Below are 25,910 nucleotides of genomic sequence, written 5' to 3'. Positions count from 1 at the left end.
ATGTAATTTTTATTTTTCTTTATTAGCCACTGTCAAAACACATGCCATAAGATGCACTTTTAACAGTGCTAGCACTGTACCGGCACCCCCGGACTAGTTGCTGATTTTTGTTGCCAAAAGCTGACGCTATTCTTCGAGAATGGCTTGGCGATTTTTTTAAATAATCCACCAGAGCGCTCGTTTCAATGTTGAAGAGCCAATTTGCATGGCAGTATCAGGGACTGCTAGAAAGCTCGCTAAAGACCGCGATAAGCCATTTTTATTATCCGCCGCTAAAATGCGTGCAGGCTCAACCGTTGGAAACCAGTTTAGCGACCGCGTTAAAGTTTTGAGAATCTGGCCCTCGTTCTCTTTCCCCTCATCTGGTTTCAGGTACAGAAGAAATAACAGGATTTCTGTTTCCCCCTCCCTAACACTGCTCTCTGCAAACTTGAGCCATGTGGTGCCGGAAGTTGGGATTGGTCTTGCGGTTTCAAGTCTCAACGTCAAGATTAATCTGAACTTCCAGGATCGAATGTCTGAAGCTTACAGAGAACCGAATTGTGGTGGGGAGCAGCAATCCCACTGTAAACACCACAAGGATTGCCAAACTTTCAAGGACCAGAGAAAAGCATTTGGTGGGCTGAATTCTGGCCCACCAATCATAGGTTGGACAAGCCTGGCCTATAGCCTCATTAAATTCTGTCAAAACTTCAAACCTAGAACTGGCCTTTTTCTTTTTTTAATTCCCTAACAAGTACAATACCTATTGGAGATGAGCAGGATCCCGCGGCAACAAGGGGGCAACGTGGAAAATCAGGGGCGGGAAAGTGCACGGGGACACCAGGAAATTCTTTTTCACTGAAAGGGTGGTTGATCGCTGGAATAGTTTTCCACTTCAGGTTATTGAGGCCAGCAGCGTGCCTGATTTTAAGGCCAAATGGGATAGGCATGTGGGATCTATTCACAGAGAAAGGTAGGGGAGGGTCATTGGGGTGGGCAGACTAGATGGGCCGTGGCCCTTATCTGCCGTCTATTTCTGTGTTTCTATGAAAGAAATATTTTCCTATACAAAGTAATTAATGGTTTCTGCATAAGCAGATGCTTGTGTGGGTACTCTTTCAGGGTGAAAGCGTGTCTGGGGTTCCTTATTTGCCTCTGGGGAATCACAGTTGAAGCTATTTAAAATAGCAAATCTTCTGCATTCTGGTCCAGTCCATAAAGGTCAGCTAACATTTTAAATCGGGGCCCCCACTCATTTAAAACATCATAGTCTATTTCTGAGTCTGAAGATCCTGATTCTAGAGAACTGAGGGATTCTACAATAGACTCTGATCCTTCATAGCCGTAAATATGGAGGGTATCGTATGGTAATCCATCGCCGTCGTTGTCCGCCTCATCTTTTTTCACCTCAATCATGATTGCCATCTCCCCGTTTCTAGAGGGCTTCTGGACCTGGGCATATAGGCATGGTTCAGGCCCCATCTCTGGCCTTGGTTTTGTTATATTTTTCCGAACAGAATTGAGAACAGACACGTCGTAGCTGTTGGTATCCATTTCTCCTCCTCCTTCTTCATCATATGCTACGAGCTGCTCGTGAATTTCTGCCACGTTTTTTCCTAATATATTGACATCCTTCTTGTACCTTCTTCTTAGAACAATCAGCAGTGTAATTACTGGAAATAAATGATTAAATAGAGTTATCATTATATGCAATTGGCCTCAAGAAACCCTAATATTAGAAATGATATAGGCTCAAGCCTAGATTCTATAAACAGTGCCTGAGGTTAGGTGCCTAGATCAGTGTACTTAGCCCATCAAGGCGCCTAACTTAATTTTTTTAATTGGCTTGATTGATGCCATTAATTGAAAGCACCATTACAAAACAATTAAAATGATTAAAAAATTAAATAGCTGGTAGGCACCTGACTCAATAGGCACCTACCATTTCAAGATAAGTGTCTACACCAAGGTGTCTACCAGTAGGCGTCTAACTTAGGCGCAATCATTTAGGCCAAGAAACACTGGCCTAAATGGCAGTGCGCCTAAGAATTCAATGCCTAACAGTGCCTAAGATTGCTTAGGCGCACCGCAAGATGCAATTCTATACACAGTACCTAGGGCTCTAGAAGTTCGGCACTGTTTATAGAATCAGGGTCTCAGTGCCAATCACTTTTTGCTACTATGTGGAGGAACTAGAGGTTTGATGCCTAAGAAAGGCTTCTGCTCTACCCCCTGTTACCCCTGGTCTACCAGGACATGTGAAAGGGAGGGGGAGAGTCTCAGCCATTGGTAAACAGTAAGGGCCTGACCTTCAAAGGATTTATGCTTCTGGCTTTGAGAGTTATGCTCATAATTTGCCCTCTTTGAAAATTTACTAGGGCTGAGTGTATAAATGTTTACTCAAAGGGGTAGAAACAGCTCCCAGCCGGTTAATTCACTTGTTTTGGGCTAACCTTAGAGTGAAGGAGTGGCCTAGGGCTCCTTTTACAAAGGTGCGTTAGGGCCTTAACGCGCGGAATAGCGTGTGCTAAAATGCCGCATGCACTAGCCGCTACCGCCTCCTTTTAAGCAGGTGGTCATTTTTTGGCTAGCATTGCGCTATACCGCGCGCTAATCTGGTGCGTGCGCTAAAAACGCTACCGCACCTTAGTAAAAGGAGCCCCTAGTGGTTAGAACCTCCACCTTAGCACCCTGAGGTTTTTTGGGTTCAATCCCCACACTGCTTCTTGTGACCCTGGGCAAGTCACCTAACTAGGGTTACCAGATGTCTGGATTTCTCCGGACATGCCGTCCATTTAGAGGACATGTCCGAGCGTCCGGACGGCTTTTCAAAACCTGAGCAGCGTTGGAGCATTTAGCGACCCAGGCCGTGGTAGAAACCTCTACCACGGCTTAGTAAAAGAGGGCCTATGTTAATTATTAGTTAATTAATTTATTATAATTTACAATATTGCATTGCAGTTAAATAAATGCCCATTGTAGAATATTTTCAAAATGAAATTATACAGAATGGTTTTCTCCTTTTGCTTAAGGGCGCATTAATATATTGCGAAGGTGTAGTGTTAAAACATTGCTCTTCCTGCAGTTCTTTGATGGGAACAAAGCTCCTCAGATTATTGCTAAAAAATCTTTTCAAAGTTTAAAATATAGTATGCGTTAAGTGGAAATCTTATAAACTTACTGAGTATGGTTAGAATACACACAAGAATAGCAACCAGGGCTTGAATGCTAATTCCCGTTTGTTTGAGAGCCACTTCACAAAAGGTGTATTCTCCTTTTTCATTACAGGTACAGATACCAATGGTAAGAGTGTTTGTGCTGCTCAGTGGTGGCGAGCCATTGTCAGAGATAACGATGGGTAAATAGTGGACTTTGGATACTTCCCGTTTAAAGCCGCCATGTTTGACAATGACCTTGGCTGTGTTGTCTGCAGAAAATAATGACATATTAGGTTAGAGATGATGACAGAGATCCAAGTGCCGGTCTTACTCAGAATTGCCAGTTAATTGGGTACAGGGGTAGGCAATTCCGGTCCTCGAGAGCCGGAGCCAGGTCAGATTTTCAGGATATCCACAATGAATATGTATGAGATGGATTTGCCTGCACTGCCTCCTTGAGCCGCAAATCTATCTCATGCATATTTATTGTGGATATCCTGAAAACCTGACCTGGCTCCGGCTCTCAAGGACCGGAATTGCCTACCCCTGGGTTAGTAGAACAGGAGAAAAAGGCAACCACATTTTTTTTGTATATACTCAACTGGATCCTATTTTCATAATTAGAATAGTGCCAATCCCATGCCCAAATGCCAAGAGTTGGGCTCCAGCTGGCATAAATACTGGTGGCCATCTTTGGGCACAGGAATCGGAATAGAATAGCAATCTTCATCGACTTTTTCTAGTGCCAATTTTTCAGCACTATTTATAGAATTGTGGCTCCTAAGTTATAACATTTAAGAAGCTCCCCCCCCCCCCTTTGATTAAGTAATGAATTTAATAGTTTTCTATGCTAGTGAAGAGCGAGGCCTCTTGTAACATAAGGCTCTAAGCTGTAGCTTGTCTAACTTTTACATATATCTGGCCTTGCTATTAGATACTACCTCCTTTCTCACAATATATAATAAAAAGCTCTTGTTTTAGTTATTAAAAATGAACACAAGGGTTCTTTAACTTCTATTTAATGAACTACAGGTGTTCATTTTTCTCTCTCATGCCAGGAACACGCTTTATGGAATGAGTTTCTTGGGATTAGACCAAGGAGTGGAAAAGGTGGGACAGCAATTCCTCATATTTTCAAGATCACGCTATAACTAGAGCCAGAGCCACTGATTAGATCTGAAACGGAGTCTCCAGGTTTTACACCTCTGTTCTCTAACCCTTTAATGCACTGCCAGCCCCCTATCTGATATCCTTTGAGGGAAGCAACATTATACCGTGATTATCTTGCACTGTGAAATTGCTTCTGTCTGTATCCAAGGAATATGTGAATTTCATTTCTGGTGTCATTTCATCCTTGTCAACAGCAGAAATTTGTGAAATCACCTGGAAGAAATTGAAGGGATTGCAGTTTGAGTGACCAGAACATTAATTGCTACTAATGTTGAAATTATAGCTTATATACAGACCACCTGATGCTTGTAGGGGAGAGGGATGACTCTTTGTGATGAAAAGATTATGGAAACTGTGGAGATGGATTTATGGGCACTGCTGTTTTTCCAGGTCTTGTCTTAGTGACAAAACTGCAATAACAAATTAGTTAGAATAGCACAATGGAGAATATTTTAGTCAAAATCTAATGTGAGTTCAATATGGTGGGCTGGAGGGGAGCATTCACGAAAAAGACTAGAAAGATTTAAAAAAGAGCACAGTCAGCCCGATTTTCAGTCGGTGATATGATTTAACTGCTCTGTTTGCTGCCGGCACTAAACCTGGATATTCAATGCTGGGCCATTTCTGGTGATTGGCACTGAATATCCAGTTTCATTTTTGGCTGCCAGTTGATAACCAGTTAAGCTGATATTCAGCACTAACTGGCCATTGGCTAGCACATTCATATAGGTCACCTATTTATGTGGTCCTATTTAGGCGCTCATCTTGCTCAGTAGGCGCTGAATACCAGGTCCTAAGAAGGCACAATAATGGGTGGAGGGGGGGTGAAGCACCCTGCCCACCATCTCTCCACCTATGCCATGCTTGTGCCCTCTTTAAAAATCTTTGCCAGCACGAGCAATTTCGGCCTGTTGCTCATGCTGGCCTGACTCCCCTCTGAAATCACTTCCTGGTCATGGACAACTGGAAATGTCCAGTTGTCTCTTTTGTAATCCACCCAGAACTGCAAGGTTGAGGTGGAATAGAAATCAGTAATGTAATGTAATGTAATGTAAATGACATCAGAGAGAAAGCCAACGCTGGCATGAATAGCAGGCCAGAGAAGCTGTTCATGCTGGCGAAAATTTAAAGAGGTATGGGGAAGGGAGGGTGCGAGTGTGGTATTGGGGGGGGGGGGCACAGAAGAAGCAGAGGGGGGCATGGAAGGAGTGGGGTGGTAGAGAGGAGTGCACGAGGAACACCACTGCCCTGGGTGCCTCCTCCCCTCGCTATGCCACTGGTTCTAAGTGTGACCCACCCCAGGACGCCCCTGAGGTAGCTAGCTCCTAGTTATGTGGTAACCACAAGCACTTAGGAGGGATAACTGGTTTTCTCCTGCTGAATAGTTGTGGTTAGGTACAAGAAAAAGGGGTTCAACAAAAATCCCGCCCACAATAAACAGTACAGTAAAAAAGGGCAAAATTCACCATAAAAAAGCATTTAGCTAAACTCACACCTCAATTAAGATGTCTCTAATTAAAAAAAAAAAAAAAAAAAAAAAAGTTATACAAAGTAGTTTATTCCAGTCCAAAAACTTAAATTCAAAAACATCAGCTAGAAAGAAGGGTGGGTATGGGTATATCATAGGGAATATTCGTGGATAGCCAGTTATGTGCAATTTAACTGGTCACAAAGAAAATCCAACAGATCTGCAGTAAAAATACAGTGAACTGAAGACAAAAAGGTCCTTTTACTAAGGTGCGGTAGCCGTTTTAGCGCGTGCTAAATGTTAAGGCGTGCTAAGGCACCCATAGGATGTAATGCATGCATTAGCATGCCTTAGCGCCTCTTAACATTTAGCGTGCACTAAAATGGCTACCGCACCTTAGTAAAAGAGGGGGAAAGAAAGATACTGCAGACAGATGCACAAGAGACAGGCAAAGTTTATTTTAAACAAACAAACAGATTGTTGCGTTTAAATCCTATTATTTTTAGGTGCTTTATGGAATATTCAATTAGTGGAATCTGTAAGGGGGGTAATATTTGGTGAAGCTGCTGCTTGTGGGGTTTTTGGATTAGAAAGAAATATTTTATTTCAGAAGGCATGCATGATTGCTCATAAGTGTATTCTACAACAGTGTTTTTCAACCTTTTTACATCTATGGAGCGGCAGAAATAAAAGAATTATTCTGTGGACCGGCATCAGTCCGTGGACCGGCGGTTGAAGAACACTAGGCTAAGTCGTGAGCCAGATCTCACCCATCTCTACCCAATCTCCACCCCAGACCCCGCCCCCATAATAGTACTAATTGTAACACTATTTTTTCCATTCATTTTTCACAGATACACAATATAATCTTATTAACAACACATAATGGTTAACCACAAAATTAAACTACACAAAGCACCCTGACAGCAGATGTAAATTATCAAAATTGACATAATTCAATCACTAAATTCAAAAATAAAATCATTCCCCCCTACCTTTGTTGTCTCCCTCCCTCCATACTATGCCTTACCTTCTGGCCTGCTCCCGCCTGGCCATTTTATGCCGCCCCCGGTATTATCTTCAGGCTCCCTCTTCCTCACTGATGCAGTGAACAAAGCTGTGGGCAGCAGCTCCTTGCATGTCCCGTGCCTCATCTGGAAGCCTTCCCTCTGACGTTGCAACGTCAGAGAGAAGGATTCCGGTTCAGGCGCAGGATGTGCGTAGGAGCCACTGCCAGTGGCTTTGTGCACTGAATCAGTGAGGAAGAGCGAGCTGGCTCGAAGATAACGTCGCATTGATCGCACAGTGGACCGGCGTTTGAAGAACACTGTTTTGGGCCTGATGCACACGCTGGCCCTGGGGACCAGCAGGAAATTTCTGTGGACTGGCACCGGTCCATGGGCCGGTGGTTGAAGAACACTGTTCTACAATATTGGTTACAGAAAGATCCTCCTAGTTTTTGGCTTTGGAGGAACCAATTCCATCGGTTAATTTTATTTGAGGTCTGGGAGGTTTGTAAATTTCCTAGAAAAACTAAGTATTTCTTGAAAATTTGGAATCCATATATTCAAAATCTTTCCCATAGAGTTCGTAGTATGATTCTTAATGTTTTATATTGAGGAATAAGAAACTTTCATTACTTCTTAACACTTTGTAATATGTGTCATCTTTCATTATGGGGGTAGGGAGGGAATTTGTTTGATGATAATAATATTGGAATTTCTTGAATTGTATATTTATATAATTAATGTATTACATTGTTATATTTTAAAAATTGGGGGGATGTGAAAGGGAGGGAAGGGGGTGGGAAAGGTATGGGGGATATGTATGGTATTATGAATAAGTAATATGGAAAATATATTTTGGAGAAATGATAAAATTATTTATATAATATTTGAGCTTTGAATTTAATTGTAATAAGCATTTATTGTATTATTGTATATTTGATTGATTTCTTCAATAAAATGTTTCAACATAAATGTACCAATTTACATGAGATATGGGGCTCAACACGGTCCGTGTTTCGAACAAACAGCCTTCCTCAGGGGTCCCAAAAAGTGGTGTTTTGCAGCATATCATTGATGCTTTTCGCACACAACACACAGATCAGGCTTTTGTTGCGCATCCTTAATTAGCAGCACTTTTTGGGACCTCTGAGGAAGGCTGTTTGTTCGAAACACGGACCGTGTTGAGCCCCATATCTCATGTAAAGTGGCACATTTACATGGAATTTTTTTTCCGCATTGCTTACTCTTTGTTTAAACTCTCAACAACCTCTTTCAACCAGAGGAATACATAAATTTAAATTAATATGTCCTTCAATTAGAGGTACTCAAGCTTTGGGCAGACTTTCACACTCTATGGCAGGGGTGTCAAAGTCCCTCCTCGAGGGTCCCAATCCAGTCGGGTTTTCAGGATTCCCCCAATGAATATGCATGAGATCTATTTGCATGCACTGCTTTCATTGTATGCTAATAGATCTCATGCATATTCATTGGGGAAATCCTGAAAACCTGACTGGATTGCGGCCCTCGAGGAGGGGCTTTGACACCCTTGCTCTATGGCATTTGCCTTGGTAAAAATTTGGAATGACCTCCCTTCAGAAATTAGACTCCTTTCCTTTTTGACATGTTTTAGAAAAACTCTGAAGACATATTTGTTTGATAAATTCTTAGTTGCCAAATAAGAGACTGTAGTATATGTTCTTCTTGTCCAATTTTTGTTTTCCTATATACCGTACTTTCACGCATATAACGCGCACACGTGTACAACACGCACACGGGTATAGCGCGCGGGAACAAGGAATTTATGTAAGAAAATTTTGGTATAGCGAGCCCACACGTATACCGCGCATGCTCCTCATTGAACTTTCATAATCCATGCCAGCGTTTAAGTCCTATTTATCTAACTGTTGCTTCGTATGCAAAATGACTTCACAAGAAATATTAGTTGAGCTATTTTAACTATCAGCAAATGCCGCCAGCAGGGAAATTACCAATGAAGTAATTTTGTTTCCCAGGTTTTCTATTGTAATGCCTATTCTATTGTGATGCGGTGTTTTCTGTCTTGCTGGCGCCCTCCTCCATCTTCCTGCATCGTTCGCTGAAAGCCGCGGGCAGCAGATCCTATGTGCCTCTTGCGGCTGACCCAGAAGTGTTCCTCTGACATCACGCCGTCAGAGGGAACGCTTCCCAGCCGCAGGAGGCGCATGGAAGCCGCTGCTGCGGCTTTCAGCAAACGCTGCAGGAAGATGGAGGAGGGCGCCAGCAAGACAGAAAACAATTGTATAACGCGCTCATGCATAAAACGCGCATGGTTATGCTCGGTTTGTAAAACCGTGTATAGAGCATGTGTTATATGCGTGAAAATACGGTACTTTTGTGCTAACTTTGTTAACCGGTTCTAGTTCCATCTGGGAATGACCCGGTGTATAAGACTAAGGGTTGGATTGGATTTAAAATAAACTTTGCCTTTATCTTGTGCATCTGTCTGCAGTATCTTTCTTTGCCTACAATGTAACTGGTCAGCAGCTGTTGCCGATCGGTAAAATCGCTCTGAATATCGGGCCCGGTTTTCTTAAAAATGAACCATTTACCATTCCTTCTGCAGCATTTTCACAAACTTTGGGCTCATATAATTCAGCAAATTCTGGCGCGTTGTCATTTACATCAAGGATCTTTATGGAGACTTGGACATGTGATTCTTTATCAGCCACGGGAGCTGGAAGAAAGAGCAAAAGAAATGGGATCAATTTCTAGTTGAAACTTACAATTTTCGCCACTTTGTAAAACTGCTTTTTGATTCAGCTGTTCTCGGCTGCTATAAGAAACCAGATAGTCCCCCTTAATTTTTCAAAGCAGAGTACACACTGTGGCCACATGCCATAATTTGTGATGCTTTTATCAAGCGTATAATTATATTATGATTACAGTAGACAATCTAGTATTAATTTAGGTTTGATTTTTTCCTCTTACAGAATATGAGAGAAGCCATAACCCTAAATGTTCCTTTTTCCTTATTTTGTGAGTTCAGCACTTCTGGAAGTTGAGGTGCTGAAGAGTTTAAGTAGTGAATTACCATATAATAGGTGGGCCTATGAAAATAATAATTTTAATACCATACAAGTGTTTTATAAATCTTCAAAGTAAAAAAAGAACATGTTGGGGGGAGGGGGGGTCAATATTCAGCTGTCAGCGGTGAGCATTTTGCTTGCTGCTGATGGTGTTATTTCCGGTTATTCAAAGTCAGGACATATAGAGGATTTGGCTTCGAATATCCAGCTATTTTTAAGCCGGTTAAGACATAGCTGCATAAGTCGATATTCATCACTTAGGTGGCCGTAAAAAAAGGACAGACATAAGAACTTAAGAATAGCCATACTGGGTCCCACCAACGGTCCATCTAGCCCAGTAGCCCATCTTCATGGTGGCCAATCCAGGTGGTCAATCCAGGCCAATCCAGGCAAACCCCCCCTACAGTAGCAATATTCCATGCTAGCGATCTAGGGCAAGCAGTGGCTTCCCCCATGTATTTCTCAATAACAGACTATGGACTTTTCCTCCAGGAACTTGGCCAAATCTTTCTTAAAACCAGTTACACTATGTGCTGCAACATGTTCCAGAGCTTAATTATTCTCTGAGTGAAAAAAATATTTCCTCCTATTGGTTTTAAAAGTATTACTCTGTAACTTCATTGAGTGTCCCTTAGGGCTCCTTTTACTAAGGTGCGCTAAGCATTTTAGCGTGCACTAATCATGCGCTAAACGCTAACATGTGCATGTTAGTCTATGGATTCGTTAGCGTTTAGCACGCACGTAGATTTAGCGCCTGCTAAACACGCGCTAAAACGCTTAGCACACCTTAGTAAAACAGGGGGTTAGTCTTTGTAATTTTTGATAGAATAAAAAAAATCGATCCATTTGTACTCATTCTACACCCCTCAGGATTTTGTAGAGTTCACTCATATCGCCCCTCAGTCGTCTCTTTTCCAAGCTGCGGACTCCTAACCTTTTTAGTTTTGCCTTATATGCAGTCCCATTTATGTGGAAAACCTGGCTGCTTAGGGATGAATACTTGCCCTTAAGCAGTCAAGTGCTGACTCTGTCCTCGGAACGCCCTCAACATAGCGATATTGAGCGGCACTTAGGTGGTTGGTTCTGTCACTTGAATAGTAGTGGCTAGCCCCGGACCAAGCAATTCTACCGGTCAGTGACCAGTTAAATTGCTTTGAATATCAGGCCCTTTAGTTCATGACAGTTTAAACACAGAAACATACAAAAATGAAAGCAGATAAAGACCTTTTGGCTTATCTGGTCTGTCTATCCATGCCATCTACTATCGCTTTCTCTCCCTTAGAGAACCCATATACATGTTCTGAGCTTTCTTGAATTCAGTTACATTGTTCATCGACAACACCTCCACTGGAAGGCAGGTCCTGGCATTCACCACCCTTTCCATGAAAAAAAAAAGTTTTCTGAGGTTATTTCTGAGTCTATTCCCTGTCATCTTCATTCTGTGCCCCCCTCATTTTAGAGTTTCCTTTCAACTGAAAGAGATTCACCTCCCTGCGCATTTATTCCACGTAGGTATTTAAGGATCTCTATCATATCACCCCTCTTCCACCTTTTCTCCAAAGTATACATATTGAGATCTTTTAAATTGTTATATTGCAAATGGTATGCTTCCACAACCAGAACATGGACGCATCATCATACCAATTCACTCCAGAGGGAGGTACAAGGGGCGTACAATAATTTATCTACCTGAGTATGACAGAAAGTAGCAAGCATGTTGAAACAAGTCTGTGCATGTTGTGACATGTCTGAAGGTTACTCATGCAAGGTAGTGGCTCAGTGTGAGTCTAACAATCCAAGATTCAGGCTGTCAGGAGAGACCTCATGTGAATCAAGTAAGAAACTGCTAGATTTGGAGCACCGTTCAGTGATAACATTTCTTGCAAAAGAAGGGAAAAAGCCACAGGAGATCCATGAATGCATGACTGCAGTTTATGGTGAGTCTACCCCATCATCCTACAAAGTAACATTTTAGAGCAAGCAGTTTAAGTGGGGTAGAGAGTCCACGGAAGATGACCCTCTCACTGGACAGCCTGTGGAAGCAACTTTCATAGAAATGTGCAAGAAAGATGAGGATTTAATTTTGTCAGACAGATGAATTAAGGTTTACTGAATAGCTGAAGAAGTGGGCATCTCGGCAGGTACAGTTTGTAAAATAATTCATGGCAGCAATGATTTACCTTGTTATTATTCTTGGCTTCTCTCTTGATTGTATGTGCCTTTTGCAATTGCTAATAAAGATAATTAAAAAATAAATAAATAAATAATTCATGAAAAGTTGGACATGTCCAAGGTTAGTGCAAGATGGGTTCCAAGAACTCTGACGCCATATCAGAAGGTCACGAGGCTCCAGTGCTGTCAGGAGAACTTGGAGATGCTCCGTGAAGACCAATTGAATTAATTTCATCATTTGGTGACTGGAGATGAGACTTGGATCTATCACAGAGATCCTGGGTCCAAAATGGAGTCAATGCAGTGGAAGCACAAGTCATCTCCCACCTCTAAAGAGTTTAAGACAGAAAAATCTGCAGGCAGTCATGGCAACTGTCTTCTGGGATGATGAAGGACTTTTGTTTCTGGAGTTCATGCCACATAAGACAACTGTAAATGGGGAGAGTTATGCCAATACAATGATCGCTTTGCGGGAGTAAATCAAGGAGAAAAGATGAGGAAAGCTCACAGCAGGTGCACATGTCATGACAATCACAGGCTGCCATCCAAGGATGTGGATTTCAGCAGCTGAACTATCCATCCTACAGTCCTGACCTGGCTCCATTGGATAATTTCCTGTTCCAAGTTTTGAAGAAATCTATCCATGGACAGCAGTTTTCAAGTGATAAAAACATCAAGGAAGCTGTGATGTCCTGGTTTGAAGGTCAAACAGAAGAATTCTTTTCAAAGGGGTTAAAGTCTTTGCAGAAAAAAGTGGATGAAGTGTATGGAGCTATCAGGGGACTATTTTGAAAAATAAAACAAAAATTCTTTGAAAACTCTTTTCTTTCCTACTGAGGTAGATATTGAATGAACTTCGTATATCATGTATCAAGACATCTTTGCAGTTTACTTACTGTTTAGGTAAATCTCATAGGCCGCTATGGTTAAATTGTGCCAGGCACTGGTTTCTCTGTCCAGGGTCCCTGTGTTTAAAATATTTCCATTGCTCTTTGTTATGCTGATAGGGCCCTTTTCAGTGGGTCGCCTGATGAGGTATCTGCATTAGTGAACAAAAGAACAGAACAGAATATATATTTTTCTGAGGGTTTATACATTTTGCAGATAGGGTACAGTTGACTTAGGGACCTAAATATACTCTTCTGTATATTTAGGTGCATAGTTGATGTCGAATTGCCCTAGTAACATAGTAAATGATGGCAGCTAAAGACCTGAATGGTCCATCCAGTCTGCTCAACAATCACATTCACTATTAATTCATGTTTAAAATGGTCTTTCTTTCACATTTCTGGGACATAGACCATAGAAGTCTGTCCAGCATTGTCCTTAGGTTCCAATTACTGGAGTTGCCACTGAAGCCCACGCCAGATTACCCAAATCATGTTGTCATTTGCAGGACACGGACCATAAAAGTCTGCCCCGGCACTGCCCTCTTATTCCAAACCACTGGAGTTTCTGTCGAAGCCCTCTCCAGCCCATCCTAAACCAAATTGCCTTGTAGGGGACACAGACTGTGCAAGTCTGCCCAGTACCGGCCTTAGTTCTTCACCGCTGGAGTCGCCATCTAAGCACCACTCGACGCAGCAAACACACACGCAGTCATTAAAGTTTTGTTGTGTATATCATTCATTTTCTAGTTCGAGATCCTCTGAGTTCATCCCACACCTTTTTCAATTCCGTCATCGTTTTCCTCTCTACCATTCTATGAATCAGCCACCCTCTCCATGAAAGAGAATTTCCTGAGTCTACCGCCCCCGCAACCTCAATTCATGTCCTCTAGTATTACCATTTCCTCTTCTTTGGAACAGATTTGTTTCTATTCATATTAAAACCTTTCAAGCATTTAAATGTCTATATCATATCATTGTGACAACCTTCATCAGGGATCCTATTAGGTACAGATATAACATAAAACACAATATTAAAAAGTTATATCTGTACCTAATAGGACCCCTGATGAAGGTTGTCCTAAACACGGACCGTGTTGGGTCCCCTGTTTGGTAAAAAGGTTTTAATATATAGTTTGGTTGTCACAATAAATTTTGCCTACATCGTTGTACATATCTGCAGTTTTGGCTTGTTTCTTCCTGGTGGTTTTTTCACTGCAGACAAGGTTGGACTCCCCTCTTTTTGTTTCTATATCATATCATTTACACATGCTTGTGTGCCGATATGTACAGAATGTAAATGCCAAAATTCCGCCCAAGAGCAAGTCTGTAAATATGTGCTTAACTAACGTAGGCCCAGATTTTCTATACGGCGCTGGAGCCACCTAAAAAGCAGCTGCCCATCGCATGTCAATCACACGATGGCTCCGCATACAGAATTGCGCCTCCGGGAAAGATAAGCACCGGAAATGTGGGCCAGGGTAGTCCAAGTCTACATTTCCGATGCCTATCTTTGTCATGAATTACGCCTATGTAGGCGTTTTAGGCTGCCTAAAGCCACTTTCGGCATTAGCCGCGCTCACTGTGGTGGTCCTACAGCACCTGTGGAGGTGCGACTCCTGCGCTGAGTTTTTTAGGTGCTGGTAGGCGCTTTAACTGTAACATTTTTCGCCATTTTAAACAGCTTTTCTTAATTAACATAGGTGCCATTTGTAGAATTTCCTCCATAGTGCATATGCGCAAAGGGGTTGTACACATGGGCAGTGCATAGGCAGGTCTCCCACTAATGCCCATAATATCTCCAGTATTAAGGGGCTAATGTTTATGTCAGCTATACAGCTGTTGTAATTGCTGATGCCTAAATTATTGGTGCATATGTAACCTGTTATGCTAGGAACATAAGAATTGTCATACTAGGTCCATCAAGCCCAGTTTCCTGTTTCCAACAGTAGCCAAACCAAGTTGGCACCTACATTCCTTTATAAAATAGGCTCTTACCAGGTGCCCTGTCAGTGTCATAGTGAGGATAAGCGGTGCTGGGGGCGGAGAGGGTGGCACACTATACAAACAAACATGAACTCAAAATGACGCTGCGATTCATCACAGCGTCATTTCAAGTTTGCTTTTGTTCTTATAGTGTGCCAGGTGGCAGGATCCTTGTGATACTTACTGCAAGTTACCTCGTTTTTGCTTGATTTTATGTCATTTGGCGCCATCTACTGGGCTACTTTTTACACCTCTGAAGAAGGCCGTTGTGGCCGAAACATGGACTGTGTTGGGGGTCCAGTATGTTTTATTATAAAGGACTTTATATGCCTGTCACATTTTATTTATATATCTGTGTGGTTTTAACTGAAATCTGTTTGACATTGTAAATAAACATATTTGTCCACACAGTGGTTTGACCTGTGTCCCTCCCCCACTTCTTTTTTTTGTTCCTATAGCTAAAAAGGAAACCATAAGAAAAGTATCACTCATTCCATGTGAAATCTACTTACCCTACATTTCTTTTTGCTGTATCTGGGTCACGTGCAGAAACAGGGCCAATGAAAGTGCCAACGGGGACATTTTCTTTCACTTCAAAGTAATACGATGGCTTAGAAAAGATAGGGGGCTCATCCACATCAAGAACATTGACGATAACGCTAGCAATGCTCCGAGATCCTCCCTGCTTGACAAACTGAAGATCAATAGTTGGATCTGTGACTTCAATATCAAACCTGTATTCTCGGATGCTTTCAAAGTCCAAAGACTGAAAAAAAAAACCCAGAACAAGCAGAAACCTCAGTGAGAAAAGAGTATGGAACTCAAATACAGCATTGTCTACTTGAATGGGAATGCTTGGCTAGATCCTCCTGGTACAATAGCTGCGCAAACCAAAGTCCTTTATCCCCTCATAGAGTGGTGCAGTGGCTGGAGAATCGGATGTCAAAGTCGAGGATTTCAAATGGGGCTGGGGTTTTATATTAGAACACAACGAACACAAGGCCTGCTACCAGGCAGCTGCAATGCTCCAGCGTATTTTCCAGTACATACCACTGACTGATTTGAAAGTATTTTCAAGATCTAACATACCTGAAAAGTGGAGGCTTTTTTTTTTTTTAACCTATGAAGCTGGATTGAGGTTTTTCTCCACTTTTCTTGCACTTTTTGTGTATGTGTGCAAGCTGGTATGAGTATGATGGTTGTTGATGTACAAGGCATAGTTGTGTTGGGGTTGTCCCTTTGGTTTCTTTGATAGGACATATTGAGATGGTTGTCGTGATATTTGTGTGTCCTCTCCTTAGTTCATTTCTGGTAGTTTTATACTAGTCCCAGTTTCCTTCCAAAAAGGGATCTCCTTCTACTGTTACTTCTTGGTCTGGAAACTGTATGGGGTATACACAGGTCACAGTATAATAATTGAAGGGAGGTCTCTGCTGTCTAAGCAAGACAGAACCTTAGGGGTCTCTACACATAGGGCAAATTCATCAAAGGTGCCAAATGTACTGTCCAATGTAACAAACGTGTGAATGTTGGCTTGTAAGCCGTTCTGAGCTCCCGGGAGGATGGGCTAGAAATCGAATTAAATAAATAAATAAATAATGCACACTAAATCTGTTAATGCCCCTCAATGAACCCCCCCCCCCTTTATAACCTTATGCATGCACTCTGGTCCTAATCAAGACTCAAGATTTCGGGCAGCAGTCATTTGAAAGGGCGCGCAAATCACTGCATGCAAACGTAGCTTAATCACAATATTGTCATGTCGTTCCCTGTACTTTGACGAACCCTTTTTGATGTAGCATATCTAAGTACCTTGAAGACCTTGCTAGTCATCTCAATGAAACCCCGTCATTGCATAAATAGTACTTCAACCTAGAATGAATATAGGCTTTACCAGGGTGGTTTTATACATGTGCATTATTAAATTCATGCAAACGTATGTAAAATTTTCTGGGTCATTTGCATGAGCCTTAGAACAAGCACGAATGCCTGCGGCTAATTTCCAAGAGGTAATGTTATGAAGGCTCTAAATAGGTGCCATTTATGTGAATATTTGCTGCACAAAATGGGCAGCCTGTTGACACTCTCTGAACTGGAAACAATCTACAGTAGTACTTCTTTTGAAAATTTGTCCTGCTCCATTTATGAGTTCTCCAATACTTGCTGTGGGAATAGACTCACATGTGATAACTGCCCATACTCTCACTCCATTCTATTCACGATGACGTTAAGGTTGTGTGTCAAAATGTGCACTTCCTCTGATCTGCCGCCAAGAGTTTGATGCTGGACAAATTTAGACAATCTATCTTCTCTTTATTATACTGACAAGATCTATATAGGATGTTTTCTGACCCCTGAGGAAGGCTCATTTGAGCCGAAACACGGCCATGCCGGGTCTCATAGATGTGCCACAATAAAGATTTGGGCCGTTTTGCGCATTGGGTCAGTAACAGCAATCGTCGCTAAAGCTGTGAAAACAGGTTTAGCGACGATTGCTGACTTTAGTGCATCAACCCCAAAGTAAGTAAAGTAGAACTATATTCCACTTAAGGGTATCAAAAGCACCTTTCATTGTTGATTTCACCCTGGATCTTTAGCATGGAATGTTGCTACTCCTTGGGTTTTGGCCAGGTACTAGGGACCTGGATTGGCCACCGTGAGAACGGGCTACTGGGCTTGATAGACCATGGGTCTGACCCAGTAAGGTTATTCTTGTGTTCTAAATGCACTAGGCCTTACTGTGTGGGAAAGACCCCTGTAAAGGTGCACTAAGGCCACTTTTTCCAGCAGCTTTATAAAAGGGCCTTGAAGTGTACTTTTGCAAAGTCACTTTCATATAATACATGAGCCCCTTTATTAAATGGGGGATATACCAGTATTTAACAGAACTAACTCAAATGCATTTTTTTTTTTTTTTACAACTATTCAATCATAGGTGACCCCCCCCTGAAAAATGCCTCTGTGTTAAAAGCAGTGGTGGTGTATTTTTAAGGGGTCACTGAATCTTGGCTGTGGCTAGAGAAGCTTTGTGGGAGGAGATGGAGATCCCTTTTTCCCAGGAGGGAGGGGGAAGGTTATATAAGAGAAAGAGGGAGTATAAATTAGGGGATCCTTTTACAAAGGTGCGTTAGGGCCTTAACACGCGGAATAGCGCGTGCTAAAATGCCGCGCTAGCCACTACCGCCTCCTCTTGATCAGGCGGTAGTTTTTTGGCTAGCTCGCGCTATAGCGCGCGCTAATCCAGTGCGTGCTAAAAATGCTAGCGCACCTTTGTAAAAGGAGCCCTGGGTTTTTTGGTTGTTCTACACTTCCCGCCAAAGAGATTTGGGAGCGAACTGACAAGAAATTGTAAATAGTATAAACTAAAGGGAACTGGAAGTGACAGGGGGAAATCTGCTGATGGAACCAAAGTGTCGGTCTTCCATGTTGAAGAAACTGTAAACCAGGGATGTCCAACCTTTTGGCTTCACTGGGCCGCATTGGCCGAAAAAAATGTTTCTGGGGCCGCACAAACGTGCAAACGCTGCAGTAAGACACAGGAGGGAGCCGGCAAGACGGTAAACACCCAGGGGCAGCAGAGGAAAACACTGCATCGCCCTCAACCGGGACCACACAAAATACTTCACTGGGCCGCATGCGGCCCTTGGGCCGCAGGTTGGACACCCCTGCTGTAAACCATTGACTCTGCTGGCAACTGGAAGTCACAGGAGGAGATCTATGATGAAACTGGAGTGTCTGCCATTCTTGTTGAACAGACTGTAAACTTTTACTCAAAAGTGAACTGGAAGCGACGGGGGGGGGGGGGGGGGAGAAATCTATTGATAGAGCCATACCTCATCAGAAGGGAGCGTGAGGAGTTTGAGTAGGGTGACTGAAAATCCCAGAGTTGACCATCCTCCAGCCTACTGGAGTTATTCGGCCCCGGCCTACGCTCAGGCTTGAGTGTGAACTGTGAGTCTGTGAGGAACTATAAGCAGCTGTGTGTGTGATTCTTTTATCGTCTTTCATCTTTTTGCGAGCCCTGGTATTGGGCGGGTGACCCCCTGAACCAAAGGGCTGGCCAGAGCCTGCAGAGCAAGCTGCATGGTGGGATATCAGAGCTAGACATATAACTCAAATAAATGAATACTCTTTTTCTATCAATTTTTCTATCATCTGTCATAAATTAGCACGCTTTGTCGAACTGGTATATTTCTGTAATTACAACACCTTTATTAAAATCTTACCCTTCCTAGGAACTAATACCTTTCTTAAGACGAGTATCCCTTCATTCGTTGCTGCATTTGTGACAACTGAAAAAGTGTCTCTAAATTCTCCTTTGATAAAACTATACTTAGTTTTATTGTTTTGTTCCGGCTCATCAATATCTTCAACTTTCAGTCGGCCAACTTCACTATCAACTCGGGTGTTTTCAGGCACCTGAAAAGTGTACTGATCTGTAATAAAAAGAAAACCCCCAGAATTGAGACCTTCTCATAATCATGTTACTTGTTTCAATAGTCACATGCTAGAAAATTACTGATTTTGCATGCGTGAACATGATTTACTCATGCTGTTAGTAACTAAAAAACATTGCATAAAATGAGACTTGCATTAACGTAATGCACATTACGTTTTTAAGAAAGGTTTGGACAATTTCCTGGAAGAAAAGCTCATAGTCTGTTAATGAGAGAGACAGGGGGGGGGGGGGGCTTAGGCATCTGGGCCAATTAGGCCTTAAGCACCTGGGCCAATTGGAGTCTTAGGCCTCTCTCCCAGTGCATTCTGGGATGCACTGGGATTTGCCTAAGATTCTGATTGGCCAGATTCTTTAGGCCAACTTCACGAGAGGGATTGATTCCTTGCTGCGGCTGCTAAACTGATCGCATCAGGGAGATTCCCTTGCTGTGATCGGCTTAGTGGTCATGTCTATTTGAAATATAGACCAGCATTTTGCTGGCCTACATTTCAGGTTCCTAACTTGGCCCTAGGGAGACGCCTATGGTCTAAGCTTGCCTAAGGCCACTTTTGGGTGAAACCTCACCCACACCTAGCCTTGGGAGAGCTTAGGTGGCCCTACGCATCTCCCTTTGCTCGCAAAAATGCCTACAATGTAAGCTGCCTGCCTCGGGGTATGTTTAAAAAAATTTTTTTTTTAAATGTGCATCCCGTTTGACTGGTTAGGCAGCGGTAGGATGCCTACTGCTGCCTACAATCAGGATGCGTTTATAGAATTTGCCCCTGAAAGCGCAACTAGATAATGTTATTGTGTAATTTAAAACAATAACTCCAGTGAACATGCATTAATAGAGAATGTGCATTCCGCAAGGGTTATGTTAAAAATGTGCGGGTGAAATAGCAATCGCATTAATATCGATGATATAAAACCAAAACTCAGTGTATGACCAATGTAAATAATATACGCTTCCAATTGAAAATAAATTATTATGGAGAAGCAACGTAGATAATGTAAATGCATAAATCAATCTACAAAGAATTTTGGTAACATGCACATCTAAATGCCCACTTTTTTGAAACTGCTTTCAATTCTTAACGCCCGCTCACCATCATCACCTCACCTATACCCATCATATCATTCCTTCAGCTAGAAACTCCTCAACCCTGAGATGTCCTGTCTGTCTGCCCAAATTAGACTGTAAGCTCTTCTGAGCAGGGGCCGTCTATTGAATGTTATATGTAGAGCGCTGCATACGCCTTTCAGTGCTATAGAAATGATAAATAGTAGCAGCAGTAGTCCAGCTCAAAAATAAATTTTTGTAAGACTGAAACACTTGAGTCATGCGTCTCAATTCGTAAGTAAACGCCATTACAAAGATGACAGAGTTTAAAAAGACGCTGCTATGAAGAGAAAACTCAGGGCTCCTTTTACTAAGGTGCGCTAGCGTTTTTTAGCGCACGCAGCAGAATAGGGTGCACTAACCCCATGCTATGCAGCTAGAACTACAGCTAGAACTAACGCCAGCTCAATGCTGGTGTTAGCGTCTATCGCGCGCGGCATTGTAGTGCGCGCTATTCCGCATGTTGAAGCCCTAACGCAGCTTAGTAAAAGGAGCCCTCAGTGTGACTACATCAGAAAATGACTACATCAGAATATGTATTTTAGTGCCATCTTATATAATAATAGGAGACTGGCGCTGTGGTAGAGAAGCACGAACCTATGTAAATCTATAGGTTCGTGCTAGTGAAATACGAGAAAAAAACTTTATGTGAATGAAACATGCAGAAAAGTTAGTAAATGATATAAAATCCTAATTCGAAATATGACTTAGGTGAAAAGTTGATTGGGATGACACACTATAGAAAACTAAACACACCAAGGAGACAAAAAATTAGAAGACTACAATGTCATAAATATGGTAATCAGTGAAAAAAACGAATAAATCAGTGAAGATAATGAACATAGGGATAAACAGAAAAGAGGGATATGAATGAAAAAGCAAATCATGTCAAACATGTTTGAGTCAGACAAAACTATTGGGTGGATGTTTAAACAAAAGAAGTCAATGGACGTCAATTTGAACAAAAGATGCAATAATATTGAAACATTCCAAATATTATGATTGAGTGAGCTAGTGATGTGAAGCCTAAAAAAAAAGCAAAGTGTGGAAAAGATAACATGCTGTGTGGAATTGAATATCGGAGATGATCATACTACATAAGCATGAAGATAATAGGATAAATGAAAAAAAAATAAAAAATATAGAAGGAAGGTATATCTCATGAAAAAGAACGACCGATTGTGTGAAATTAGATATCAAAATAACCAAGCTGCATAGACCCAATGTGTATGAAAAGAAAAGGAGAAATGAAACGAGTAAGACATAAAAAGAAAATACGCGTTATCACCTCTGCTGTGAAATTGAAAATGGAGAAAAACAATGAAATCAATATCTAAAGGAGGAGAAGCGGCCCTCTAATCTTCTGATTAGCCCAGCAAAACAGAGAAAGACTGGGAAGATGATCTCAGCGATGGCTTCCGAAAACCACATTTCCAAGGACCCAGACTGGCCCTAGAAAAGTGAAAAGAGATTGCTGGAAACATGGAAATATTCCCAGCATCTAGAAGGCTATCCAGACTCCATCGCTGTGGAGTGGAGGAGTAGACTAATGATTACAGCAGCAAGCTGAGAACCAGAGAAGCCTTGCTCAAATCCCATTGTGGCCTTGGGCAAGTCATTTAACCCTCAAGTACAAATTTAGTGCCCTTAAATGAGTCTTTCCTCCGTGCTACGACCATCTTTACTGTAGTTGTGAAAACCCCCTATTTTTTAAAAATTTATGGCCATACGCTAATGTTTAGGAACCAGAGTGGAATTGTCCAGATAAGAATGATAGAAACATAGAAACATAGAAAGATGACGGCAGAAAAGGGCCACAGCCCATCAAGTCTGCCCACTCTACTGACCCACCCCATTAAGTCTGAGTGCTGATGACTTAGTTCCTTAGCTCGACCCTCGTAGGGATCCCACGTGGATATCCCATCTATTCTTAAAGTCGAGCACGCTGGCGGCCTTGATCACCTGCCTCGGAAGTTTGTTCCAATGATCCACCACCCTTTCCGTGAAGAAGTACTTCCTGGTGTCACCACTAAATTTCCCTCCTCTGAGTTTAAGCGGGTGCCCTCTTGTGACCGAGGGTCCCATGGGAAAGAATATGTCGTTTTCCATCTCGACACGACCTGTGACGTATTTAAATGTCTCAATCATGTCACCCCTTTCCCTGCGCTCCTCTAGAGTATAGAGCTGCAATTTGCCCAGTCTTTCTTCGTATGAGAAACCCTTGAGTCCGGAGACCATTCTAGTGGCCATCCGCTGGACCGACTCGGCTCGAAGCACATCTTTACGGTAATGCGGCCTCCAGAATTGTACACAGTATTCCAGATGAGGTCTCACCAAGGATCTGTAAAGTGGCATGATGACTTCAGGTTTGCGGCTGATGAAGCTTCTCTTGATACATCCCATCATTTGCCTTGCCTTGGATGAGGCCTTCTCTACTTGTTTGGCAGCCTTCATGTCTGCACTGATGATAACTCCCAAGTCCCGTTCTTCTGAAGTCCTAGCTAGTGCCTCTCCATTCAAGGTGTATGTTCTGCATGGATTTCTACTGCCAAGATGCATGACCTTACACTTCTTAGCGTTGAAGCCCAGCTGCCATGTCGAGGACCAGTTTTCCAACGTGATCAGATCTTGCGTCATACTATCCTTGAGATTGCTTTCACTTACTATATTATACAGTTTGGCGTCGTCAGCGAACAGTGTTACTTTACCCTGAAGCCCCCGGGTCAAGTCCCCTATGAATATGTTGAAAAGGGATGGTCCCAGGACTGATCCCTGCGGCACTCCGCTAGTCACCTCCGATGTCTCAGAGAGGGTGCCGTTGACCACCACTCTCTGAAGTCTTCCACTCAGCCAATCAGTGACCCATGCAGTTAGTTTCTCACCCAACCCCATCGATTTCATCTTGTTTAATAATCTGCGGTGCGGGACACTGTCAAAAGCTTTACTGAAATCCAAGTACACTATGTCTAGAGACTCTCCCGAGTCCAGCTTTCCTGTCACCCAGTCAAAAAAAGCTGATAAGATTGGATTGGCATGACCTGCCCCTAGTGAATCCATGTTGACAGGGATCCCTCAGATTTCCCTCATCCAATATTGTGTCTAATTTACCTTTAAGCAGGGTTTCCATGAGTTTACACACTATTGATGTGAGACTCACTGGCCCGTAATTCGCAGCCTCTGCTTTGCAGCCCTTTTTGTGCAGAGGAACAACGTTGGCTGTTTTCCAGTCTAGGGGGACTCTCCCCGTACCTAGGGAGAGATTGAAGAGCATGGCTAACGGTTTCGCCAGAACATCGCATAGCTCTCTGAGCACTCTTGGGTGCAAATTATCCGGTCCCATAGCTTTGTTCACCTTAAGTCTTGACAGTTCTCTGTAAACATCAGTTGGTGTGAACTCAAAATTCTGAAATGGGTCTTCCATGCTTTGCTTTGCTTCCAGCCGTGGCCCGTGCCCCGATGCCTCGCAGGTGAAGACTGAACAGAAGTAATCATTCAGTAGTTTGGCCTTATCAGAATCTGTATCCACATAGTTTCCTTCTGGCGTTCTAAGGCGTACTATCCCGTTTGTGTTCTTTTTCCTGTCGCTAATGTACCTGAAGAAGGATTTGTCCCCTTTCTTAATGTTCTTCGCTAGAGTTTCTTCCATTCGAAGTTTGGCCTCTCTGACTGCTGTTTTGACTGCTGCAGACTTTGTCCTGTATTCAATGTTTGCTTCTTTTTTCCCCGTGTGTTTGTATGAGAGAAATGCTTTTTTCTTTTCTTTGATGAGGTAAGAGACCTCTTTAGTGAACCATTGGGGTTTCTTTTTTCTTTGCTGTTTGGTTACCGATTTTATGTAGCGTTCAGTTGCCTCATGAAGTGTCAACTTCAAGGTTGACCACATAGCTTCCACATTATCAGTTACTTCTTGAACCTGCAGCGTCTGATGGACGAAATCTCCCATGCGTGCGAAGTCGGTGCCTCGGAAATTGAGTACCCTTGTTTTTGTTTGTGACCTGGGGAAGCCTTTCTTAAGGTTAAACCATACCATGTTATGGTCACTGGTGGCTAGCGTTTCTCCCACCGAGACCTCCGAGACGCTTTCCCCGTTTGTAAGTACCAGGTCCAGGATGGCCTGGGCCCTAGTGGGCTCTAGTACCATTTGTTTGAGCCGTACTCCCTTCATGGATGTTAATATCCTCCTGCTATCACAAGTTTTCGTTGAGAGTGTGTTCCAGTCTACATCAGGCATGTTGAAGTCTCCCATCAGAACGACGTCCCCTCGTAAGGTGATATTCTCAATGTCTTCGATTAATTCTGCATCCTTGTCCTCCGATTGTCTTGGGGGTCTGTATACCACACCAAGGTACAGGCATTTTTCTCTGCCTCTGGCCAGGTTCACCCAGATGGATTCCCCAGTATACTTGACATCCGTGATCCTGGTTGTCTTGATGTTCTCTTTGATGTAAAGTGCAACCCCTCCTCCTAACTTACCCTCTCTGTCTTTTCGAAGCAGGTTGTATCCTGGCATAGTTATATCCCACCCATGAGAGTCTGTGAACCATGTTTCGGATATTGCTACTACGTCTAGGTCTGCATTAACTATTTCTGTTTCTAGTTCTAGAAATTTATTCCCTAGGCTGTGTGCGTTAACATACATAGCTCTCCACTCTTTCTGTTTACTAGGCTCCTGTAGTGAGCCATCCATTTGAATTAAAGTGTCACCTAGTGATTGTTTTGCAATAAGGGTACTTACCTCAGACTTAGAAGCGGAGATTTGGTTCGCTCCATCAGGATTGTTACTTACTGCTCCGGTGTAAAAATGATGTGCGACAAAAAAGTGGTCCTCCGATTTGTCTGGTTATATGAATATCTTTATTGTTCAAACATCAAAATGACACATTCTCCAACTCAATGACTCGACATGGACATGTTTCAGCCAACAGGCTTGCCTCAGGAGTCTTAGAAATCGCAAATGAAAACATACGAATTATGCTGGCTCTCAGACAGATTTGACCGAAAACCAAAAAATGGAGCGTCATCTAATTGTATGAAAAAACGTTGATGATACAAATGCTGTAAACTAATCCCATGCGCCTGGTAAACGCGTTTTTTCATACAATTAGATGACACTCCATTTTTGGTTTTCGGTCAAATCTATCTGAGAGCCAGCATAATTCGTATGTTTTCATTTGCGATTTCTAAGACTCCTGAGGCAGGCCTGTTGGCCGAAACATGTCCATGTCGAGTCATTGAGTTGGAGAATGTGTCATTTTGATGTTTGAACAATAAAGATATTCATATATCCAGACAAATCGGAGGACCACTTTTTTGTCGCACATCATTCTTATCTGGACAATTCCACTCTGGTTCCTGTATATTTGTATTTGTGGCATTGTTTTCCCCTGTTTCGTTCATACGCTAATGTTACCATTACCATGTGGCCAATTTTAATAAATCTCTATTTATTATTATCAC

The 25,910-nt window shown here is 42.5% G+C and overlaps 1 protein-coding gene across 2 annotated transcripts in view; it reads right to left on the bottom strand.

Annotated features, from left to right (window-relative positions):
* CDH5 (cadherin 5) overlaps positions 1-25,910 on the bottom strand; it is a 66,578-nt gene continuing 40,668 nt past the window's right edge. For both annotated transcript variants that reach the window (XM_033940151.1, XM_033940152.1), the window contains 7 exons: positions 19,141-19,331; positions 15,408-15,661; positions 12,919-13,061; positions 9,374-9,498; positions 4,415-4,523; positions 3,164-3,409; positions 1-1,655 (listed from right to left, as the gene is read on the bottom strand). In XM_033940151.1, the coding sequence (XP_033796042.1) occupies positions 1,162-1,655; positions 3,164-3,409; positions 4,415-4,523; positions 9,374-9,498; positions 12,919-13,061; positions 15,408-15,661; positions 19,141-19,331 (1,562 nt within the window). In that variant the 3' untranslated portion in view covers positions 1-1,161. The remainder of the gene's footprint in view (positions 1,656-3,163; positions 3,410-4,414; positions 4,524-9,373; positions 9,499-12,918; positions 13,062-15,407; positions 15,662-19,140; positions 19,332-25,910) is intronic.

Source organism: Geotrypetes seraphini, chromosome 4, assembly GCF_902459505.1.
Source record: "Geotrypetes seraphini chromosome 4, aGeoSer1.1, whole genome shotgun sequence".
In the NCBI taxonomy this organism is placed as follows: Eukaryota; Metazoa; Chordata; class Amphibia; order Gymnophiona; family Dermophiidae; genus Geotrypetes; species Geotrypetes seraphini.
Note: the sequence above shows the minus strand (reverse complement) of the source record. Positions and strands in the feature narration are given on the sequence as shown.